Raw genomic sequence first — 20261 nt, forward strand, 5'->3', positions numbered from 1 at the left:
ACATGGTGAGTGAGGGGTTAAAGGTTCTGAGAGCACTGAAGAATGTGGAAAGAGAGCTCTTTGTCTGGTAGGGGAAAAATGGGTATGACTGAAGGTATATTAATCAAATGTTATATGGATGTGAGGCATGGACTATAGATGAAGATGTGTAGAAGAGAATGGAGGCGTTGGAAAAGCAATATCTTGTGCCAATATGGGGCATGAGGAAGTTTGATCAAGTAAGCAATAAATGGGTCAGATGGGGAGGGGGTGGTAATAAAGAGTGTGGCTGAGAAACCTGAAGGCGTGCTGAGGTGATTTAGACATATGGAGAGAATTAGCAAGGAGAGGTTGACAAAAAGGATAAATGTGTAAGTGGAGGGAACAAGGAGAAGGGGGAGAACAAAGTGAAGATGGAAGAATGTAGTGAAAAAAAATGAGATCAGGGCCTGAAAGTGCAGGAGGGTGAAAAGCTTGCATGGAATTGAGAGGATTGGAACAGTGTGGTGTGCAGGAGTTGACGTGCTGTCAATGGACTGAACCAGGGAATGTGAAGCAACCAGGGGATATCGTGGAATGGTCTGTTGGGCCTGGCTCTGGATAAGGAGCTGTGGTTTTGCTGCATTACACACAACTAGAAAATGGGTTGTGAGGGAATGTGATCTTTCTTCTGTTCCTGGCACTACCTCACTAAAATGAGAAATAGTGACTAAGTATAAAATATATTTACAAATACAACATTTGGAATTGCAACATATCTAATAGAACATAACCTCTTTGCAAGTAAGGGTATAGGTGTACCAAATTTGGTAAACATCCAATAATACAATGAACACTTTGTTAAGCATTTAGAGCAAAGAGCTAACTCATCACAGACAATAAACAGCCAACGGACAAAATACTAGAACATGAACCTGATTGGCTGTTGATCATTACAGCCATTAACTACATCCTTTATAATCAATTTCTCTTTTATTAGTAGACAATAATTTTGGAGTTCTAAACTCAACCAATATCAAAACAATATTAAACAAGAGTAATTTACATCGTCCAATGTCTTATCATATGTTAGAAGTTGTTAAAGGAAAAATCAAACTCATTCACTTGCAAAAAATATTCTATGCCATATATACCTCTGGCTAATGCATATTACAGGATGTTATAACTTACAGCTTCCCTTCACTTGACACCAATGAGTTATAACATTTGATAAAAAAAATTTTGTACTGCAATTTTCAAATATAAGTAAAAATGTGCCCCCAAAATCAAGTTAGTTTATCACCTCGACAATTGCCTAACATGTAAGTACGAAGTATCTATCATGTTTTGTTCCCAAGTAAAGCCTGCACACAAGAATATGTTCAAAGACAGAATAATGTTGGCAATAAAATGTTCCATGACAAACCTGTACTGAAACTTATTGAACAAATATTGCAGTCATTCTATGAGACTTGCTTTATGTAACAGCATATCATTCCATAATCTATATCTGACATTTACCATTACATGTAAACAGGCACCTAATTTACAAGTCTTAGCAGAAAACTCCATAATAAAGTATAAGAAGACTTGTATAAGCTCCACACTGATCCCAAAGAGCATATGGCAAAGCTACCCATATCCAGACAGAAGCCTTAACAATGCACCAGACTAAGTCGAAACATAAGCCCTCTTGGTATGATAATACTATTACCAAAGCCAGCGTCACAGTACTATTAACTGAACATGTATGTCTCCCTTTAACTTCCACTTAGAGAGGACTCATATCTGATATATGCACAAATTGCATGGAGTGATTCAGCTGTCTTATTTTCCATTTTTCCACGTAGAAGTCAAAAAGATTGTCCTTACTGTTGCATAATTCTTAAAAATCTAGTTACATAATCATGAAAAAATTATACACAACAGCACCAGACCATTCCCCCCAAAACCATTCTACAACTTAACATTAACCCAAAGCAAAAATAAAAAGCTTGCCCTGACTTGTGCTTTTGTAAACAGTACTTACAGATCCCCGAACCCTCAACAAATATATCACTGATAAAACAGAAATAACCCAACAAACACTATAAATGACCTCTCAACTCAGTTTTACACTCTAACCCACCAGAAATACACCTATTAGAAATATACTCCTCAGACAAGCACAAGTCACACTCTCCTGTCAGGGCGATGGACATCATCCATCACTACAGTCTCAACATACCCCGAGACCTTACATGACCACATTGCAACTCCATAAAGAAGACACTGAGGACTGCTATGGACTTAATGCACATAAACACACACACATCACCACACTTTTAAACCTGGCTTGATAAAGATAAGGGTGTTGTGAATAATGAAAGTAAAAGAGAAAAGGATATAATGATGGTAACAGAGTAATGCAGGAAAGGGTGTACTGAAGACATAAATAAGATAGGGTGTAATTTAGCAAAACAGAATCTTTTTATTTACCTAATCCTGAAAATCACCCATCTAGGTTAAAGGCCAGCCACAGATTGGCCAAAGAAGCTTGCTAAGGATAACAGTCAACTTCAGATATTGCACTGCTAAATTCTTCAATATTCTACAGCTGATTCTATTGGAATATCTATTGGAATTTTCAACAATTTCAATGTCATTTTTAATTACATTCATTGCTGGAGCATGTGTTTATTTCTACATTTGGTATGTATCATTTGGATCTACCGTAAGGATGGCTATAAAGTCTGCCAAATATATGCCTGAGTTTTGTGACTATCAGTGAACTTTTGTTTATGGACACCAGAGTGTAAGTCTGTTACAGAATTTTCTTTTTAACATTTTTGACTTTAAAAACATCCTAAGTTTCTCAAGATTCATCTGTTAACCATCTGTTTAACTTGTAACTCACAGCTTACCTAGTTAGTCTTCTAACCTGACTAGACTCTGTTATACTCATCTCTTATTTGATTATCTCTAGTATTTGTGCCAAAAGCTTTTCTTCTATATATATTTCATTTGTCTGTCCAACACAAATGATTTTGTCTGGCTCTGTCTTGTCCTTCATTATTGAAATCTTTGGCACATAATATGACAGGTGACTGCACCTTCATTTCACACAAATCCTATTGTCATTCAAAGTTTTTGTTTCATAACTGTTCTAGTCTATATCTAGAATCTCCCTATCATAGTGGAACACCTAAGAAAAATGTCACTTACCTTGCCTTCTTTACTACTAAACATTATATCTAACAGTGATGACTTGTTAGTTCCCTGCCTATAGTCAGTATATACTAAAACAAAAAAATAATCCCTTAAAATATCTATACGCACAATGTCCTCATTTTGTTGTATTTGTGTCACAGTCTATGTCTAGGTACTTAATATCTCTTCCTACAAGATTGAGAATTTTCTGTGATTTACTTCACTGATTAACCTACTGACATTCTTACTGATATTGATACTAAAGTCTGACTATATATATGCTGTATGAAAGACACACATTTTCTTTTTATGAAGTGGTATTTGAATACTAATGCATTCTTGAAAGGTACTTTAAAAAAATTATAACCGAAGCATGATGCATCATATCTACCTAGACCTCAATCATCTTCCACTATCATCTTTACTGATATTCAAAGTCATGCAGCACACATGGCCTCTACTCTAGTAACTAATTCAGCTGATTTCTTTGGTAGAGGAAATCCTTTGGATTTATACACAATAAGACAAGGTTGTCTCAGGGTTAGTACGAACTTATAAATCTGTCAGTTAATCTGCTGATGAGGCCAACATTTAATAAACATATGAAATTAATGAGACCTAATTACAATTTTTGTAACATCATTATCACTTACTGGGGTATGGGAAGACCTGTCTCTCCTGCCTCTTTTTTTTTTTTTTCATTATCTTCCAACCCCAGGGATGCCTTCTTACCAGGAAAATCTCTAGTTTCATCTCCCTCTTAAATTTTCTCCTTTATGTTAATTTAACATCACAGAATGAATAAAAATCTTATCAATGAACAGCATAAATCAGTACAGTACTTAATAAAATAAATTCTCTTCCATGACAATCTGTTCGGCTTTCTTTCGCCCTTCGATAAATCATTTTGTAGACAGAGTCCTACATTTTCAATCTATTTTCTTAGGTTAACAAAACTACAAGACCTTAATCCTGCAACATTCCTTTTTAGACATTCATCTTAGGCTTTTCACAGCTTCAAAAGTGCAGGAAAATCATTGCACTCTTGTGATGCATATTGTCAATCGAGGTCTGTCACAATCTTGCGCCAATCATCATACTTCTAAGTATCATAATACAATGCTAAGTCGCAGTCAGAACTTACCTTTGCAGTGCTGATCTGCACACAACCGTAAATTTGACACTCTGGCTACTACACCACCAAACACCATCAAAAGGAAGAGCAAAGCCCCTGGCCAACGTTCCATGGTGCTGCCATCCTACAACTCAGCTGTTTATTGTTCCAACACTGTGTCACCTGTCAGGCTCCCGCACCGCTGGCTCACCCCCTACCATTTTCTGGGAAAATACTTCGGGATTCTGTGATAGAATAGGCAGAAAAGTTTTCTATACCGAGATATATTATCCAGAATTATATATGATAAAATCAAATAGATCCTTAGATAATAGGAGGATATTATTCATATCTCACATATATATCATATTTCAGATGAGTTAATGAGACGATTAATCACTATTCATATGCGTATACGAGTAAAAATGAAATGAATACGTTTGAGTAAAAATATGAGATGATTTTCTTTCAACTAAAAATCTACATTTGGTCTAATATAATAGAATAAACATTTCAGCCTTCATGGAACAACTTTATTCTTTTAAAAGCGTAGCCCCAGTAGGAGCTTGGTAGAGACACGTCAACTTTCTAAGTTTCGGGCTCGTTTGTTTCTGATATTGCATTAGTATTTTATTAGTTATTTATGCATGCTTTCGTTAATAAAAGGATAACCATTTGTTAACAAGACATACATTTATCCTCTGTATAAATGAAACCTATCAGTATATGATCAACCCAAAAAGCTCAAAAACTTAAAAAGCTTGTGATAATTTATCAAAATGAAAAGCAAAAAGACTCCAGCAATAGCAATAAACCTTTTCCCCATATATGCAACCGGCTATCATTTTAACCAGCTGGGCACAAACATTATGGCTGCATCTTTTGTTTACACTGCATATCAAGAAATAAGTACGATACTGATTTTTTCACCATTTGCATATTTTATCAAAATCCATAGACAGTGAAGATATTTACATATTTTACTGAGGAGAGCACATAAACTATATACAAAATAATTATTTACGGTGTTTTCCTCATTCTGCAATTAAAATGACTGCTGGCATAGAATCCAACCTAACAACGAGAACAAAATTAAATTGGGCTGGATAAAATTAGAATTTCATGAATGATAAATTATCTTCAAACTCAAGAGAATGTTTTAATAATTAATAACTAATATCAGATGGCTAGGTGCAGAAGCCCCTACTTAATAAGAGATAAGTTATAAACACATTAAGATTATTGCCACCTAAGTTTTTTTTCCATAGAAACGATTTTATTCGTTTTTTGAAAACATCTTTAGTTTGATATTGTCTGATGGTAGAATATTTCATAAAGCTACACCGGTATACCGAGATCATTTCTGTATTTTAATTACAGCAACGTATCATGCTAAGCTGATAACTTAATCACCGATAAGATTTGAGATGTAAATAATTCCTTTACTTATATATATATACTTTTGGAAATATTATCCATACAACTGCCTCGCATGAGATTTCGTAATTTTTTCTCAAAAATATAATTTCTTAGTAAGACTGTGACGAAACTTTATCTTTTTTATGCAAATTGTAATGAATTTGATCTCTACGATTTGTTTGACGGGGGGTTAAAAAAAGCGGTGACCAAACTCATTACAATTTGCATAAAAGACATAATTTTGTCACATTTCTTACTGATAAGTAATATTTATGAGAAATTTGACGAAATTTTAGGCGAAGCAGTTGAAACATTTCTAAAAGTATATAACTTGAGATATTTGCATTTCAAATATTATCAGTTATTGAGAGAGGTAAACTAGTTGTAATCTATATTTTTAAGCATGAAGGATTGACTCAGTTACCAGTAGTATGAGTGAAAGACATACATTTCAATATCAAACATAACTGCAAATCTTTTTACCGCATTCATAAAAAGAGACATGCATACCAACATTGATATCATTTGAATACACGAGATATGAAGTTAAACACGATAAAAAGTAATGACAATTTTCAATATATAGTGAATATAGATTGGGTCATTGTTCACTTTTATTACCATTAACAGTGAAACTGGTTTTACATTTAGATAAGGAAAGGTGGACTTTTTTTGGGTGAGGGTGGGGGAATAATTAACTGAATGTTGGGAGAATTTAGGGATGGAGAGGTAGTCATTATGGGTCATGGGGATGATATATACAAATGTAGGGTGGGGAAACAGGAGGCACTGTAGCAGGACGGGAAACACCAGGTGGAAGTGCAAGCTGCTGGTTAAGTTTCATGGCAGACTCGTGTGCACTGAATGGAATGCTACATGTAAATACTGATTTTGAACAGATGACAGTAATTCATAAACGTACTTGAAGGAAGGATGTGAAGGAACCAAAGGTCGTAACAAATTATGGAGTATTAGTTACAAAACGTGTAGGGAAATGTTGGTTATGACTGTAGCAAGAGGAGGTGCTTAGTGGACATCATTATTTTGTGATAGTAAAGGTGAGGATTAGGACAAAGTGGGTATATAAATTCAAGGTGGTAAATGTGAGGTGAGAGTAGTCTTGGAGCATATAATTGTAAAGGTGACTAAGTAGCATCAGAAAAAGGAAGTAGGGAGAAAAAAAAGGCTGAAAGTGGACACATGAGGAAGATTTGGAAGAAGTGGTGTTACTTTCCGTACAGTATAAAGAAGAAACAGATTAGTTTAGCGAGGAAGTAAAAAGGGTAGCAGGGAAAGGTAGCTGTGTGATAGAGATAGTTAAAGCAGTAAATAAGGAAAGTATTTCTTAAGTATTGCAAATAGACTAAACGAAATGACGGCCAGGATGGAAAAGTAAGAATGTAAAACGGGGGAAACAGGTAATCAGATAAAGACTGGAAGAATTAGTGAAACTTATGGAAAGGGCATCACTAACAACTGTCATTCTATGTTTCCTTCACTTCTCGGTCATGACAGTGCTATAGCTGTCTTTCCTATATACAGAGCAACTCTCTTTGGTCCTCTTCTCTCCTCTAAATCTACTTTGGATAACTTTAATTTTCTTTTACCCCCCTGATACCCCTTTTCAGACTTATGCCTCACCCCTTAATCTCTTTTGTAATGTCTGAAAAGTGCTTCTTTCTCTGGACTTCAGCAAGGCTTATGGACCTGATGGCATCCATCCCCATGCAACGATTATACCTCTGAACTGCACCCATTCTTGCTTGTCTGTTCATTTTCTATATAAAAACCATAACATATTCTGCCCCTTGGAAGTACATGTTGGTTCATCCCGTTCTAAAAGAAGGGTGACAGTTCTACGCTCTCCAACTATTGCCCTGTCGTTTTGACATCTACTATATCCAAAGTCTGAATCCCCCTCATCTCCCATACCCTCAGACATTTTGAATCTCAGTCTTCTCTTTGATCACCAGTATAGCTCCCATGTCTGGTCATCACCCGAGAGATTTTGGGGAATTGTACACAGTTGCCCTTGATATATCCAAAGCTTTATAAATGGTGTGGCATTGGGATCTCATTCCTAAACTTCCCTCCTTCACTTTGCTCCCTTATACCTAACTTCCTCTCTGGCCGATCTATCTCGGTTGTTGATGGATCATCCTTTCCCCCTTTCTCCATTACCAGCAGTGTCCTTCGAGGTTATGTCCTGTTTCCTACACTTTTATCTCCTTATCAACTATTCCCTTTCTTCTACAACTGACCAAATGCACCCATATGCTGTGATGATGAACACTGCATTCCTCCGCATCCTTCAAATCTGCTCTCTCTCACTTGATCTGCATCTCGTCTCAACACAACTTCCTCAGTAAAATTAGACTTGGACAGGCTATCTCAATGGGGTTGATGAAATCTGGTTGAGTTTAATGCCTCTTTGACCCAGTTTTGGCCTGTCTCTTTATTGAAAATTCCTCACAACCTTCCTCTTTCCTTTCTTCTTGTTTCAGTTCTTGGTTTATGTTGAGATTTAGAGCTTAAGTGAATTGAGGGGACAAGAGTGTGCTGGCACAGTAGATATAATTCAGATTTTATAAGATTTAGAGACTTATGTTCTCTGTCAATGGTTTGTAAAAATTCTAATGGTTATCTTTTCTTATAACAAAAAGTTTTAGGCAACATGTATATGCAGAACCATTTACACAAATTTCCAAAAGTTGTGATTTGTTGTTGGAGACTTATGTTTAACCCATTAAGAAATAGCAATATTTAGATCACTTCTTGAGGCAGCATTGGTAATGTTTATAAATTTCTTTGCTCACCCGGCCTAGTGCTTGGCTTTGCTTCAAAGAAAAAGTGTTATTTTTTTCCCACAGAAAAGGGTTCAAATTCATTTTAAAACTCCTTGAAAATATGAGGTGACACATTGCCTATATTGCCGCAAAGTCCTTTTAACTTATGGGCAAAATCCTCTGTGGATTCCCAAGATAAGGGCAACATCAGTGTTGCACCTTATTAATATTCCCTCCACTTCTAGTATGTATACCCTCACTTATCCAGTCTTATTTGTCTGAATTACTTGTCAGAAACCTATCTTTAGCTCTCTCATGTATGCTCCTCTTACAACCAGATCCCTCTTTCTAGATTATTTCTTATTCAGTCAAGCCTACTCACACCACATACTGTCCTTAAACAAATAATTTCCAACAAACTGACCCTCTTTCTTACCTTGTCATCTATGGCATATGCCTCGAATCCATACATCAACAGAATTACTATACTATCAATCATACTCAACTTTGCCCTCACAGACAGTGACCGATCTTTTCTCATATTCCTTAATACGTTCATGATCTTCACCCCCTAACTCATTTAATGGCTCCCTTCAGTTCCCATGGTTCCATTTGCCGCCATGTCCAATCCTAGGTATCTAAAACTTTGCACTTCCTTAAAGTTCTTTCTGTTCAAATTCACATTCCAGATAATATATCTACCTAAACCTAATAAAATTACTTTTATTCACATTTACTCTCAACTGTCTCCTTTCCTACCAAACTCAGAAAACAGTTTCTGTAGCTTTTCACTTAAATCTGCCATCAGCGCCATGTTATCACCAAACAGTAAATGATAAGCCTCCCAGGCCCTCCATCCCAACAGAATACAAACATGTTCCTCTCTACAAAACAGTGTTCAAAAGTAATTACAGTTATCTACTAGGTCCATCTTCATTTCTCCATTGCCAACCAAAAGGTGGTCTAGCTTGGCCATACATGAATACTACAGCAACTGTCATCTGTGTCAGTCAAGCTGTCAACGTACCTACCTCCCTCCTTCAGTAGCCCCAAGAGACCAAATGATGACTCACCTTTTTTTTTAGCAGCACCATGAGACTCCTGCTCCACTTCTTTTCCTGCTTCTGTTTCAGCAATAGCTACTGATGTAGTGCTACTGCTTCATGCCTTTATATATATCAATACAGCATTGTTGTCCATACTTTCCTTGGAGAGTGTTGTAGTAGTATTACATCAAGATATCTAAAAATCAAAATTATTAAGGTATAACCACAGGCTCCCTTCTTCAGATCAGCCACAAACCTGACTACAATAATGTTCACATTAGATTATGATGGCTACATAATGATATCTTTATTGAAACATGTGAAGAATTATATTAAATGTTGAATACATCATTAGAATATACTCTTTCGTTTGAGGAGATATACTGCAATTCAGTTTCGAATAAAGTTATCCTCTTTTTTGCAAGTGTATCACACTGGGAAACCTAATAACTATGAGAAATACATATTTTACTCCCTTGAAAGCCATGAAATTACCTCACAGTGTAAAGCAGCAACTCTAAATGTGTATGGATGTTTTAAAACCACTTGATGTAATTAGAAGGTACAGTATTATTACACCCATAATTTTGTCTGAGTGTATCTCATGTTTTGATAGGGTTTTCAATTTGAAATATTTATAGTCTTTACTGAGGGTTCTGATCTCTATAGGAGACAGAAAGAGCTCCAATAGTATTTAGTACCAGATGATGTTTATGGTTACCAGTAAATGCAGTGCTGTTGTGAAATAGTGAAAAAGTTTCACTGCTATATCACTTTTCCTTAAAGTTTTGTTTGCTTATGCATACTTTTAGTTCTATGTGTATAGAGAAGACATGTTTTTTGCATGAAACCATAGTCTATAATTTATGATGTCATTTTAGGCAATAACAAAGAATGACAAGGATATGATCTCATATGCAATGTACAATATACATTCATGGATATAAAAAAATAACGTTCATTTTTTAGAATTCTAGATTAGATATCCAACATGAGGCTGCTTTTATAAAGCTGTGACTTCCAGCACTTCAGGCATGTGGGTCAAAGGTGTACACACCTCAGGCTGCCGCCACTCTTACTTCAAAGGTTTCCCATCAGGTTAAGCCAATTTTTCTCTGTTGGATTCCTACCTCTACAACTCCAACACAAATAATCTTTCTTTCCTGCTGTCTGATGGTACCTATCATAGTCACACTCTTTTACAATATTTCTGTCATTCATTTTTTTTTTCTTAGCCATCCTTCTCATTAATAACTTCTGCCTCTCCCTCTCACTTAATCTCTTTCACTTCAGTTCATTCATACTTGCACTTTCCTATTTTTCCATTCTCTCTTATTTTTCTTTCTAATTGTTACTGTCACTCCTAAATCCACATCCTCAGTGCAGACCTACCTCATACTTCTTAAAAAAAAGTACATATTAATTGGACAAAAAAAGCCATTGTTTATAATAGACAGGAGTATGTGGTAGGAAGCTACCAACAAGGGAGGTATATTACCAGAACTATCTGCCTGGGTATTGGGAGGGTTAGTGATGGCTTATGAATAAACAAGCAAATTTTATTTATGCTGTCCATTTCTCTAATGCCTGATTTATAATTACCCCTTAGCCAATTTTAGTCTAAGAAAGTTTTAGTCTTACCCATGACCTCATTCTAAAAGCTCCTGCAGTCTAAGGCTGCACTACCTCCAGTTGCAGGAAAAAGCAGATTCCTTTAGTGAGAATTTTTTTTTATGAGACTTTACTTCCAATGATACAGCCCCTCCAAAAGTATCTTTTCACTTACAGTGTAACCTCAAGTATGTGGAACCCAGTAACACCACGCAAACAAATAAAAATCATAATTATCCTTTCATTTATTATGATAATTACTTGACATTTCAAATCTTAAAAAGATAACAAATTCTCTATTTACATTCAATTTCAAGTATGCAACTATCACAGAACAGATCAATCATGCAAGTATATACAATTATGTGACATGTCATAAACCTACCAAACTAAGGAGTCACAATTTACAAATCATAAGACACTAGAAGGTGTGATCTGTCAAAACTACAAAAGAACGCATAGTTAACTTGTCAAAGAATTATTACATTGGATACTGTAACTCAACATGGTTAAAAAAAATTCAAATGCTTTCTGAAAATATGCATCACTCCACATAAATTCATATAATTTGAAGTTATTACCATGATTTATGTCCACAAGCCTTATTGCCACTGGATAATCCTTAAAATCTTAAGAGGTACTCACTAAAGGATTATCATTCATGACAAGTTAAAAAGACCTTAGGTAAGGATGTCTTTGAAGTCACTGCCATCATGACCTATGTCTGAAAAACTTTCAGTAAGACCTTTGAAGTAACCACCTTCATTCAATATTAATGATACTATATATCCCATATTGCTGTCAGACATAATATAAAAATCTATATCCAAAAGCATTCAACCTAGTTGTTAAGAAATACTTCTATGTATAAAATGCTCGTTATATCTTAAATTACTCTAAAAGTACTGAGCTTCCACTTGAAGATTAACCTCCCCAACTCTAGTTTGGAGACAATTCTATAAAACGTTGTGCTATATACTATTTTAGATAATTCTCCCCTGAAAAGTTAAGTACGTGTTTATCAACACAAAAAATCTGCTAGAAAATACATGGATAAAGGTTATACCGTGCTGTAAGTGCTCCAGCCAAAGACATGATAAGATCTTCTCAATAACGAATTACTCATACAAACTTCATAATATCCTTCATGTGTTACAAATCAGAGCCTAGTTTATTAATAAAGTTATTCTACTTTATATGGCCTGATTCAGCCCACTAAAAGCATATTTTCAGTTACTTCACACTTTAGTAACTTAAAACTCACAGATAACCCCCAATCTATCTTTTTTTTTTTTTTTTTATACTTTGTCGCTGTCTCCCGCGTTTGCGAGGTAGCGCAAGGAAACAGACGAAAGAAATGGCCCAACCCTCCCCATACACATGTACATACACACGTCCACACACGCAAATATACATACCTACACAGCTTTCCATGGTTTACCCCGGACGCTTCACATGCCTTGATTCAATCCACTGACAGCACGTCAACCCCTGTATACCACATCGCTCCAATTCACTCTATTCCTTGCCCTCCTTTCACCCTCCTGCATGTTCAGGCCCCGATCACACAAAATCCTCTTCACTCCATCTTTCCACCTCCAATTTGGTCTCCCTCTTCTCCTCGTTCCCTCCACCTCCGACACATATATCCTCTTGGTCAATCTTTCCTCACTCATTCTCTCCATGTGCCCAAACCATTTCAAAACACCCTCTTCTGCTCTCTCAACCACGCTCTTTTTATTTCCACACATCTCTCTCACCCTTACGTTACTTACTCGGTCAAACCACCTCACACCACACATTGTCCTCAAACATCTCATTTCCAGCACATCCATCCTCCTGCGCACAACTCTATCCATAGCCCACGCCTCGCAACCATACAACATTGTTGGAACTACTATTCCTTCAAACATACCCATTTTTGCTTTCCGGGATAATGTTCTCGACTTCCACACATTTTTCAAGGCTCCCAAAATTTTCGCCCCCTCCCCCACCCTATGATCCACTTCCGCTTCCATGGTTCCATCCGCTGACAGATCCACTCCCAGATATCTAAAACACTTCACTTCCTCCAGTTTTTCTCCATTCAAACTCACCTCCCAATTGACTTGACCCTCAACCCTACTGTACCTAATAACCTTGCTCTACCTATCTATATATCTGATGCCTGCTCCCTTCAGCAACTCCCTCAGAGAAGAGTGCCCATGGTAAAAGTGTCTCCATAACCGGTGAACTCCAGTGCCACTTTATAGCCTTTACAGCCTCACCCTTAAAAGGCCACTGGCAGAGGGCACTCTAGCACAGTGTTTACAGAGGTCATTATGTAATGTTCCTACCAACTACTACTACCTAATGTGTCTACTTCATGTTCCTACCAACTACTTTGCCTAATGCTACCACATAATATTCCTACTTCCTATTTCTACCCAATGTTCCTGTCTAATGTCTACCCACTACTATCTACTCTTCCTACCATTTTGCCCAAAGGCTAAACTAGTGCATAGTGCTCACCACTGGAAAAATCTAGACTTACAAAAAGAGAGTTGTTGTCAAGTGTCATGTGTGATGTGTGACAAGATTATTTTTTGTGAGCAAAATGCCAGCAGTCCACATATGGATGAGCAGAAAGAAAAGGCAGCTATCCAGGAAGGAGAAATGCAACCTGACAACCACTGAAGTGCTGGCTCACTACGTAGCTGTCACTAACTTTCCCAATGCCCAAGTGGGTAGTGACGGTTCATACCTCCATGGTCGGTGGTTGCCTACCAAATACTACGTGCACCAATCCCCCAAAATATAACCCTGGTAAAATGCGCTCACACTGAAATAACCCAACAAGCACTAAACAACCAACCTCCCAAGCCAGTCTTAAACTCCAACCCACCAGACACACCCCCATTAGGATCCACATTCCCCACATGATAATGGAAAAGACACGGAAAACTTACTCTCAATTGCTCTGCACTCTCTGCATACAGTCGCACACACATGTTCCTGCTTATGTTGTAACCAACTACTTGTAGTTGGTTACAACCTGCTACTTTTATTCTTTTCCCCACTGTCAACAATTGTTAACATTTGTGCAAAAGCTAATTTGGATACTGTGCCTGTGTTAGTAAGGTAAGTACTATTTACATGTGTAGATAGTGAAAGAAGAGGGTGGTTAACCAGAGATGTGTAAGACAGTAAGAGGAAGGTAACAAGACAGACTGCTGATAGCACATATATAAGAAAGAACAAGTTGGGCAGAAGGAAAAGTGGTGGGCCCTACCTTACTATCCTTAGTTTGTACCCAACATAGTCCCCAGCACCCATACCGTCCTATGCGGCCCGTCGATCAGGAAAAGCATGCAATCCTGCCAAGACCCCCACTCCCCCCGTCAAACAGAACCACTTTTGGGAACTGGTACCCGCCAATAAATCTCAGGGGGATGAACAGCCAACCATCAACCACAATCACACAATGGAGGAGACACACTCAGCCAGCCCGAGGGTCGACACCAGATGTAACACAGCGGGCAAATGACTACTCAACCTGTGCTCTTGGACCACATCCTGTAAAGGGAATGCATCCAGGTTAGGGCTTTCACGGAGCACACCTCCAGGTCCCAGTATGAAAGCCCTAGTACCTTGGAGAGCACTCACACTTTCTTGACACCATGCACCTTGCCAATTTAGTGTGGCAGAAGTTATGCACACGGTGTCTTTTCTGGTTAGTTCCCATACGCCCCGAAGGACTTCCGGGGTGCCGTAGTGGCTGCACTCATGTTTGTGTGCAGCCGAAAGTGTGAAGCAAACTCCAGAGACTTGCGTGTCGATAATGAAGGTCTTTGACCCTCTGGAAGCCACGATGTCTGGCTTCCGGAAGGACCCTGCAACAGGAATACAAGGCTCGCATACCACCTCGTACCCCTTTTGCCACAACCACCCGGCTAAAAAGGCAATGATGTCATGTTTCTACCTAATGCTCCTGCCTAATGTTCCACCTAAAACTTCTGATTATTTCTCCTACCATTTTGCCACAAGGCAGGGCTTGTGCAAAGCACTCACCACAGGAAAATCTAAGGTCATGAAGACTGTGTTATAAGAGTTAAGTGTTGTCAAGTGATTAGTGTGATAAGGAGGGACTGAATGTTTGTGGGTAGAATACCAGGAGTCCATGTGTGGGTGAGGCAGAAAAAAAGAGACAGATACCTAGGCAAAAGGAGGAAGAGAGGGCAACTTGAACACCAGTGAAGTAATGGCTAAGCATGCAGCAGTTACTAACCCTCCTGATACCCAGGCAGATATTGCTGGTGATATACCTCCCTGGTTAGTGGCTGCCTACCAAAAAATCTTGAAAAAACACAAATGGACTGCTAAGGGGCCATTATCCACATAAGGCTCATGCCCCTAGTAGAGTCCCTGCTGAGGAATTGTGCACCAACTCTTATAAGCCCACTAGAAATGTTCAAAATGTAAATAAAAGAACTTAAGGGTGTAGAAGGCAAATGTGATGCCTATCTGTCAATCAGGAGACCAGGAAGTAGCACTGAACTACAGAGCAGTCTCTCTGATTCATTGTGCTTTGTAAAACCCTGGAAAAATAATCAAAATGCAAATGGATGACCAACTGCAAAGGAAAAACTACTGAGAGAGAAAGTGGATTCTGGAAAAAAGAAGTCATGCATAACAGACCTCTTAAGACTGCTAAGAGAGAGAGCTGTGTTTTAGACAAGAGTCCAATGGGTAAGATTATGTATGTCTAAGCTTCCACAAATCATTTGCCAGCTTGGCAGGAATAATGGGAAAACTCTTCTGATGGCTTAAAAAAGCACATCTGAGGAGCATTTTCAAAATGGGTTGGCATGAAAAGTGATATGCCAGTGGTTTGGGTCCTTGGACCATTGCTCATTTTGAATTACTTAAATGACTTGCCATAAGAACTACTCACAGTTTAATGTGTTTGCAGATGATGCTAAAGTCATAAGAGTAATGAACAATAATGAGGATTGCATTAACTTTTAAGGAGACCTAAATAAACTTTAAAGTTGGTTATACAGTGGACAAAATTCAACCTGAGCAAATGCAAAATAATGAGGTTGCAAAACAGAGAAAGATGGTCTGAACATGAATTATATTGAAAAGGAAATATGCTGCAGGAATCTGTGTGAGAAGACGCTCGAGAATTGACACTGTGCCATACTTATCGTCAGAGCTACACCTTAGAACCACATATGGAGACAAACTGTCTGCCAGCAAATATTGGAATGGCACTAAAGTATACACAGTAAAAATAATTAAATTTTTTATGTGAGACTGTATGACACCAAGGACAAAGGATTATAAGAACTGCCATTGGTCTGACCTAAGACTGGTAGCCCTGCTTTCATGACAGTGTAATATAAAATTTGCAGGTAACATTTCCTGTCATATGCCATAATAAATTTTATGTTGATTTCATATTTCAATGGATGTAACTATGAAATGTGGCTACCACAATTATCAGGAAATCTGTCTCACAGTCATGCTTGCCAACTCTACTAAAACAACATAAGTTGTAATGAACACTTCATGATTCATTGGACCCATTTACAGAGTGTATGTGAAAAATATTCAGTTATCTGTAATGTCCTAAAATAGGCCAAACTACAATACACTTCTCAAGTTTCATCACTGTTCTTAAAAAAGTGCCCAAATGCAAAAATACAGATGGTATAAGAATGAACAAAATTTTGTTCAGTCAGAGTTTAGAAGCCATAAATTTGTTCTATGGAAACAAGAATAGCACAGAGTAATTTGAAGATAAACTTTACGTTTTATACTAGTCTGATGATATCAACAGTGAGCAGTCCCTGAATATATGCAAAGAAAGAACAACCAAAGGCCATAAAATGATATTAGGTGAATATACTATTACAAAATATGAAAAAAGGGACTTTTATGGAATAAGAGTAGTGGATGAATGGAATAAACTGAGAGATGAAATCACAAATGTTAACAGCATAAATTAATCTACAAAGATGAATGATGGCAGAAAAAGTTCTTGAGATGGGTACCCATGAGTGCAACACTCCCTGTGCCATAAAGACAGGTAATTATACACATACCTGTGCATATAATACACATCTTTTTCTTTCTTAATTGTTTGCCATTTCCCATATTAGAGACATGAATTGGTGAATAAGTATAAAAAAAATGATGTGTGTAAGAATGAGTTTAATTATCTGACTTCATGATATTTATCATCACAGGAAAATCTAGAGTCACTGAGTTGTGCAAGTTGCAAAATCAAGTCTTACGTGCAACAAGGAGAAACTGTATGTTTGTGGACAGAAAGCCAGCAGTACATGGGAGGCAGAATGAAAAGACAGCTACCTGGGTCAAAAGAGTGCAACTTGGCAACCACTAAAGTGCTGGCTCACTATGCAGCCATCATTAACCCTTCCAGTACCAAGGCAAGTAGTACCAGTAATATACCTTCCAGGTCGGTGGCTACCTACCAACTAATTACCAACTACGACCACTGCTCTTATACCATAAAAAGTACACATCCAAATGCACAAATTCATTAATAAAAAAAAGCTTAAAGCAATTATTCACATCATGTAGTACTCAAAACATAAAACTTCTGGCAAACGAAACCTGTTCACCATGTTGATATCAAGGCAGTAGTTACATCTTCCCAAGCAGTGTAAAAAAAATATCAACAATATGTGCATTCACATAATAAACATAAATTCAATGCATAATGAAGATAAAGCTTCTTTGTTGATATACTGTTAAACTGTTATTCATTTCCTAAATGAGAAATCAATGTGATGACACATCAATGAGAGACTTTTTGCTTAGGTTGGCTATTGAATCTGCAATGACAGAAGCTGTTGCACGTTGATAACCTCCACTGGTTAACATAACAATTGGAATATTTCGTTGTCTTACTTTCTGGAATACTATTTCATCTCTCTCGATAATACCCTGTAAATAAATGAAAGGAGTATTAGCTGCTGAATCACTCTGCACAAGGCAAAAAGAATTTCATTGCTTTTATTTTAAAGAGTATGTGGAAGAAACCAAGACATGCTTCTGTACTTCCATACACTGCATAGTCAACTACTAATAAATAGTAGAGCTATGTAAAAAACAGAAAGCTAAGTCTCTCCTCTCTCAAAGAGTTTATTTGATTGTAAATGATGCCTCAGTGGGTCCTTGCAAGTCAAAAGTGAAAATGGGTAATTTTTCCTTTATGCACCTTAACAGAGCACATTCAGAAACAAATGAGTAAAGCCTCATTTGCACAAAGCCACTCTTAAGCTGTCATGTATAATGCTCTGAAATCAAAGCCAAGCTCTATGATTACCGAGATTGCTTTGCAATTCTGGGTCAGCCTACTTATGGCATGCAAATCCCACAATACCACATCTGCCAAATTCATGCTATCTCATGGACACCTCCCAGCCTTCTAAATATTCAGGATCTGACACCCAAAAGCCCCCTGCACTCCATCCTTACATTTCCTTCTTGGACTCCCCTTCCTATGATACGACATACTCTCTAAACCTTAAAAGAATTATCAGTTCTTAAGTATGAAAAGCTTTCTCCAGAGGGTTGTGTCCTATGAACCATGAGAGATGTCCCAGGTCTCTTGGGCTTAGAAACCCTTTACCCCCACCTCTTACTGGTGAGTCACATGCATCTCAACCTTCATTAACCACCTGCTATGTAGTTAAAGGCATGGTTTAGCTTAAGTCCACCCTCTACCTAATCAACAGATCCCACTCAACCATAATGTTATGGTCCCACAGTTGTCACTCAAGATAAGAGCTCATTATTCTCTGTGATTAATGTTAGAAAAAAAATAAAAAAAATTGAAAGACAGGGGAAGGAAGAGCAGGAATAAATTGGATAAATGGACCTGGAAAAATGCCTCGGAGAAAAAGAATTTTCTATATTTAAGAACTTATTTTTCTTTCCAGTCAGTTTGTCTGCCAACCCAAGAATAACAATATGAAGGAAGATCGATGAAAAAAAAATCTTTATCAAAGAGGATTAGTTACCCTAAAAACAATTTATGGTAAACATATCACTTTTCCTGGAGAAATATAAAAAAATATATCAATGAATGACTCAATATATGGTATAAAAATATGACACAATATCACAAAAGTATAATTACAGCATCAATGACAAGGCATCTATAAGAAACAGTGTAAGTTCTGCATTTCTACAGCTTTACATTTGGTAAAAATTCAGCCAGAAATGAGCCAGTGCTCCATCAAAGTGGTGCATTTTTAACAATGTTAGCAAAAATCAAGCCAAATATCTAACAAGAAGATACAGTGTTTCCACTGAGGACATTCCATGCATCTAACAGTTAAGCAAGATGATAAATGCTGGCAGTTAACATGTGTTCAATAGCTATTTGATGTCATGGAAGTTCAAGAGATAGGGCCAAATGAGTGTATGACTCTCTCCCAGTACTGTGCAGTACATATAGGTGAACAAATACACATGGGTAAGTATCACTGTCATTTCATCTTTTCCCAAACCACTAAGAACTTTCACACTTGCCTCAGCTAAGAAATGACCAGAACTTTCACCAACTGCTCCTCAGCACATTCACATCCAACAACCTATCCTTAAAATTTCTGTCAGTAATACATAATCCAATAATACCTACTGACGTCTAAACCCACTCACCAATGGTTATTTCCATCTTTTTTTATCATACTTAACCACAGTTTCCTGCATTAGTAGCACCAGGAAAAGACAAAGAAAGGAAACATCCACTCCTACTCATTACCTAGCTGTCATATGAAATGCATGAAAGCCATGGCTTCCTATCCACAACCAGACCCTACAGACCTTTCCATGGTTTACCCTGGATGCTTCACATGCCCTGATTCAGTCCAATGACATCATATTGAGCCCAGTATACCTCATCATTCCAATTCACATCTACCTATTTATCTATATCTCTGATGCCTGTTCCCTCTGAGAACTCTCTCAAGGGTATGATCATGGCAAAAGTCTCCATAGCTGATAAACTGTAATGTCACTTCTTTGCCCATGAATACTTATGTATGCAGTTTCTTTGAAGCCACATATCCCAAATCACCATACCTTTTTCATCATACACTTTAACAAGCTGCTCCCCAT

General features: G+C 37.4%; 1 protein-coding gene across 5 annotated transcripts in view; it reads right to left on the bottom strand.

Moving 5' to 3' along the window:
* Positions 1-9539: 9539 nt before the first annotated feature.
* Positions 9540-20261, bottom strand: part of LOC139745817 (histone deacetylase 11-like) — a 93834-nt gene continuing 83112 nt past the window's right edge. For 3 of the 5 annotated variants that reach the window (XM_071656392.1, XM_071656393.1, XM_071656394.1), the window contains one exon: positions 11357-18080. In XM_071656392.1, coding sequence (XP_071512493.1) covers positions 17916-18080 — 165 coding nt within the window. In that variant the 3' untranslated portion in view covers positions 11357-17915. Of the gene's footprint in view, positions 9709-11356; positions 18081-20261 lie in introns of those variants that run through there. The other 2 variants (XM_071656397.1, XM_071656395.1) reach the window with 2 other exon arrangements.

This window comes from Panulirus ornatus, chromosome 62, assembly GCF_036320965.1.
Source record: "Panulirus ornatus isolate Po-2019 chromosome 62, ASM3632096v1, whole genome shotgun sequence".
NCBI classification, from domain to species: domain Eukaryota; kingdom Metazoa; phylum Arthropoda; class Malacostraca; order Decapoda; family Palinuridae; genus Panulirus; species Panulirus ornatus.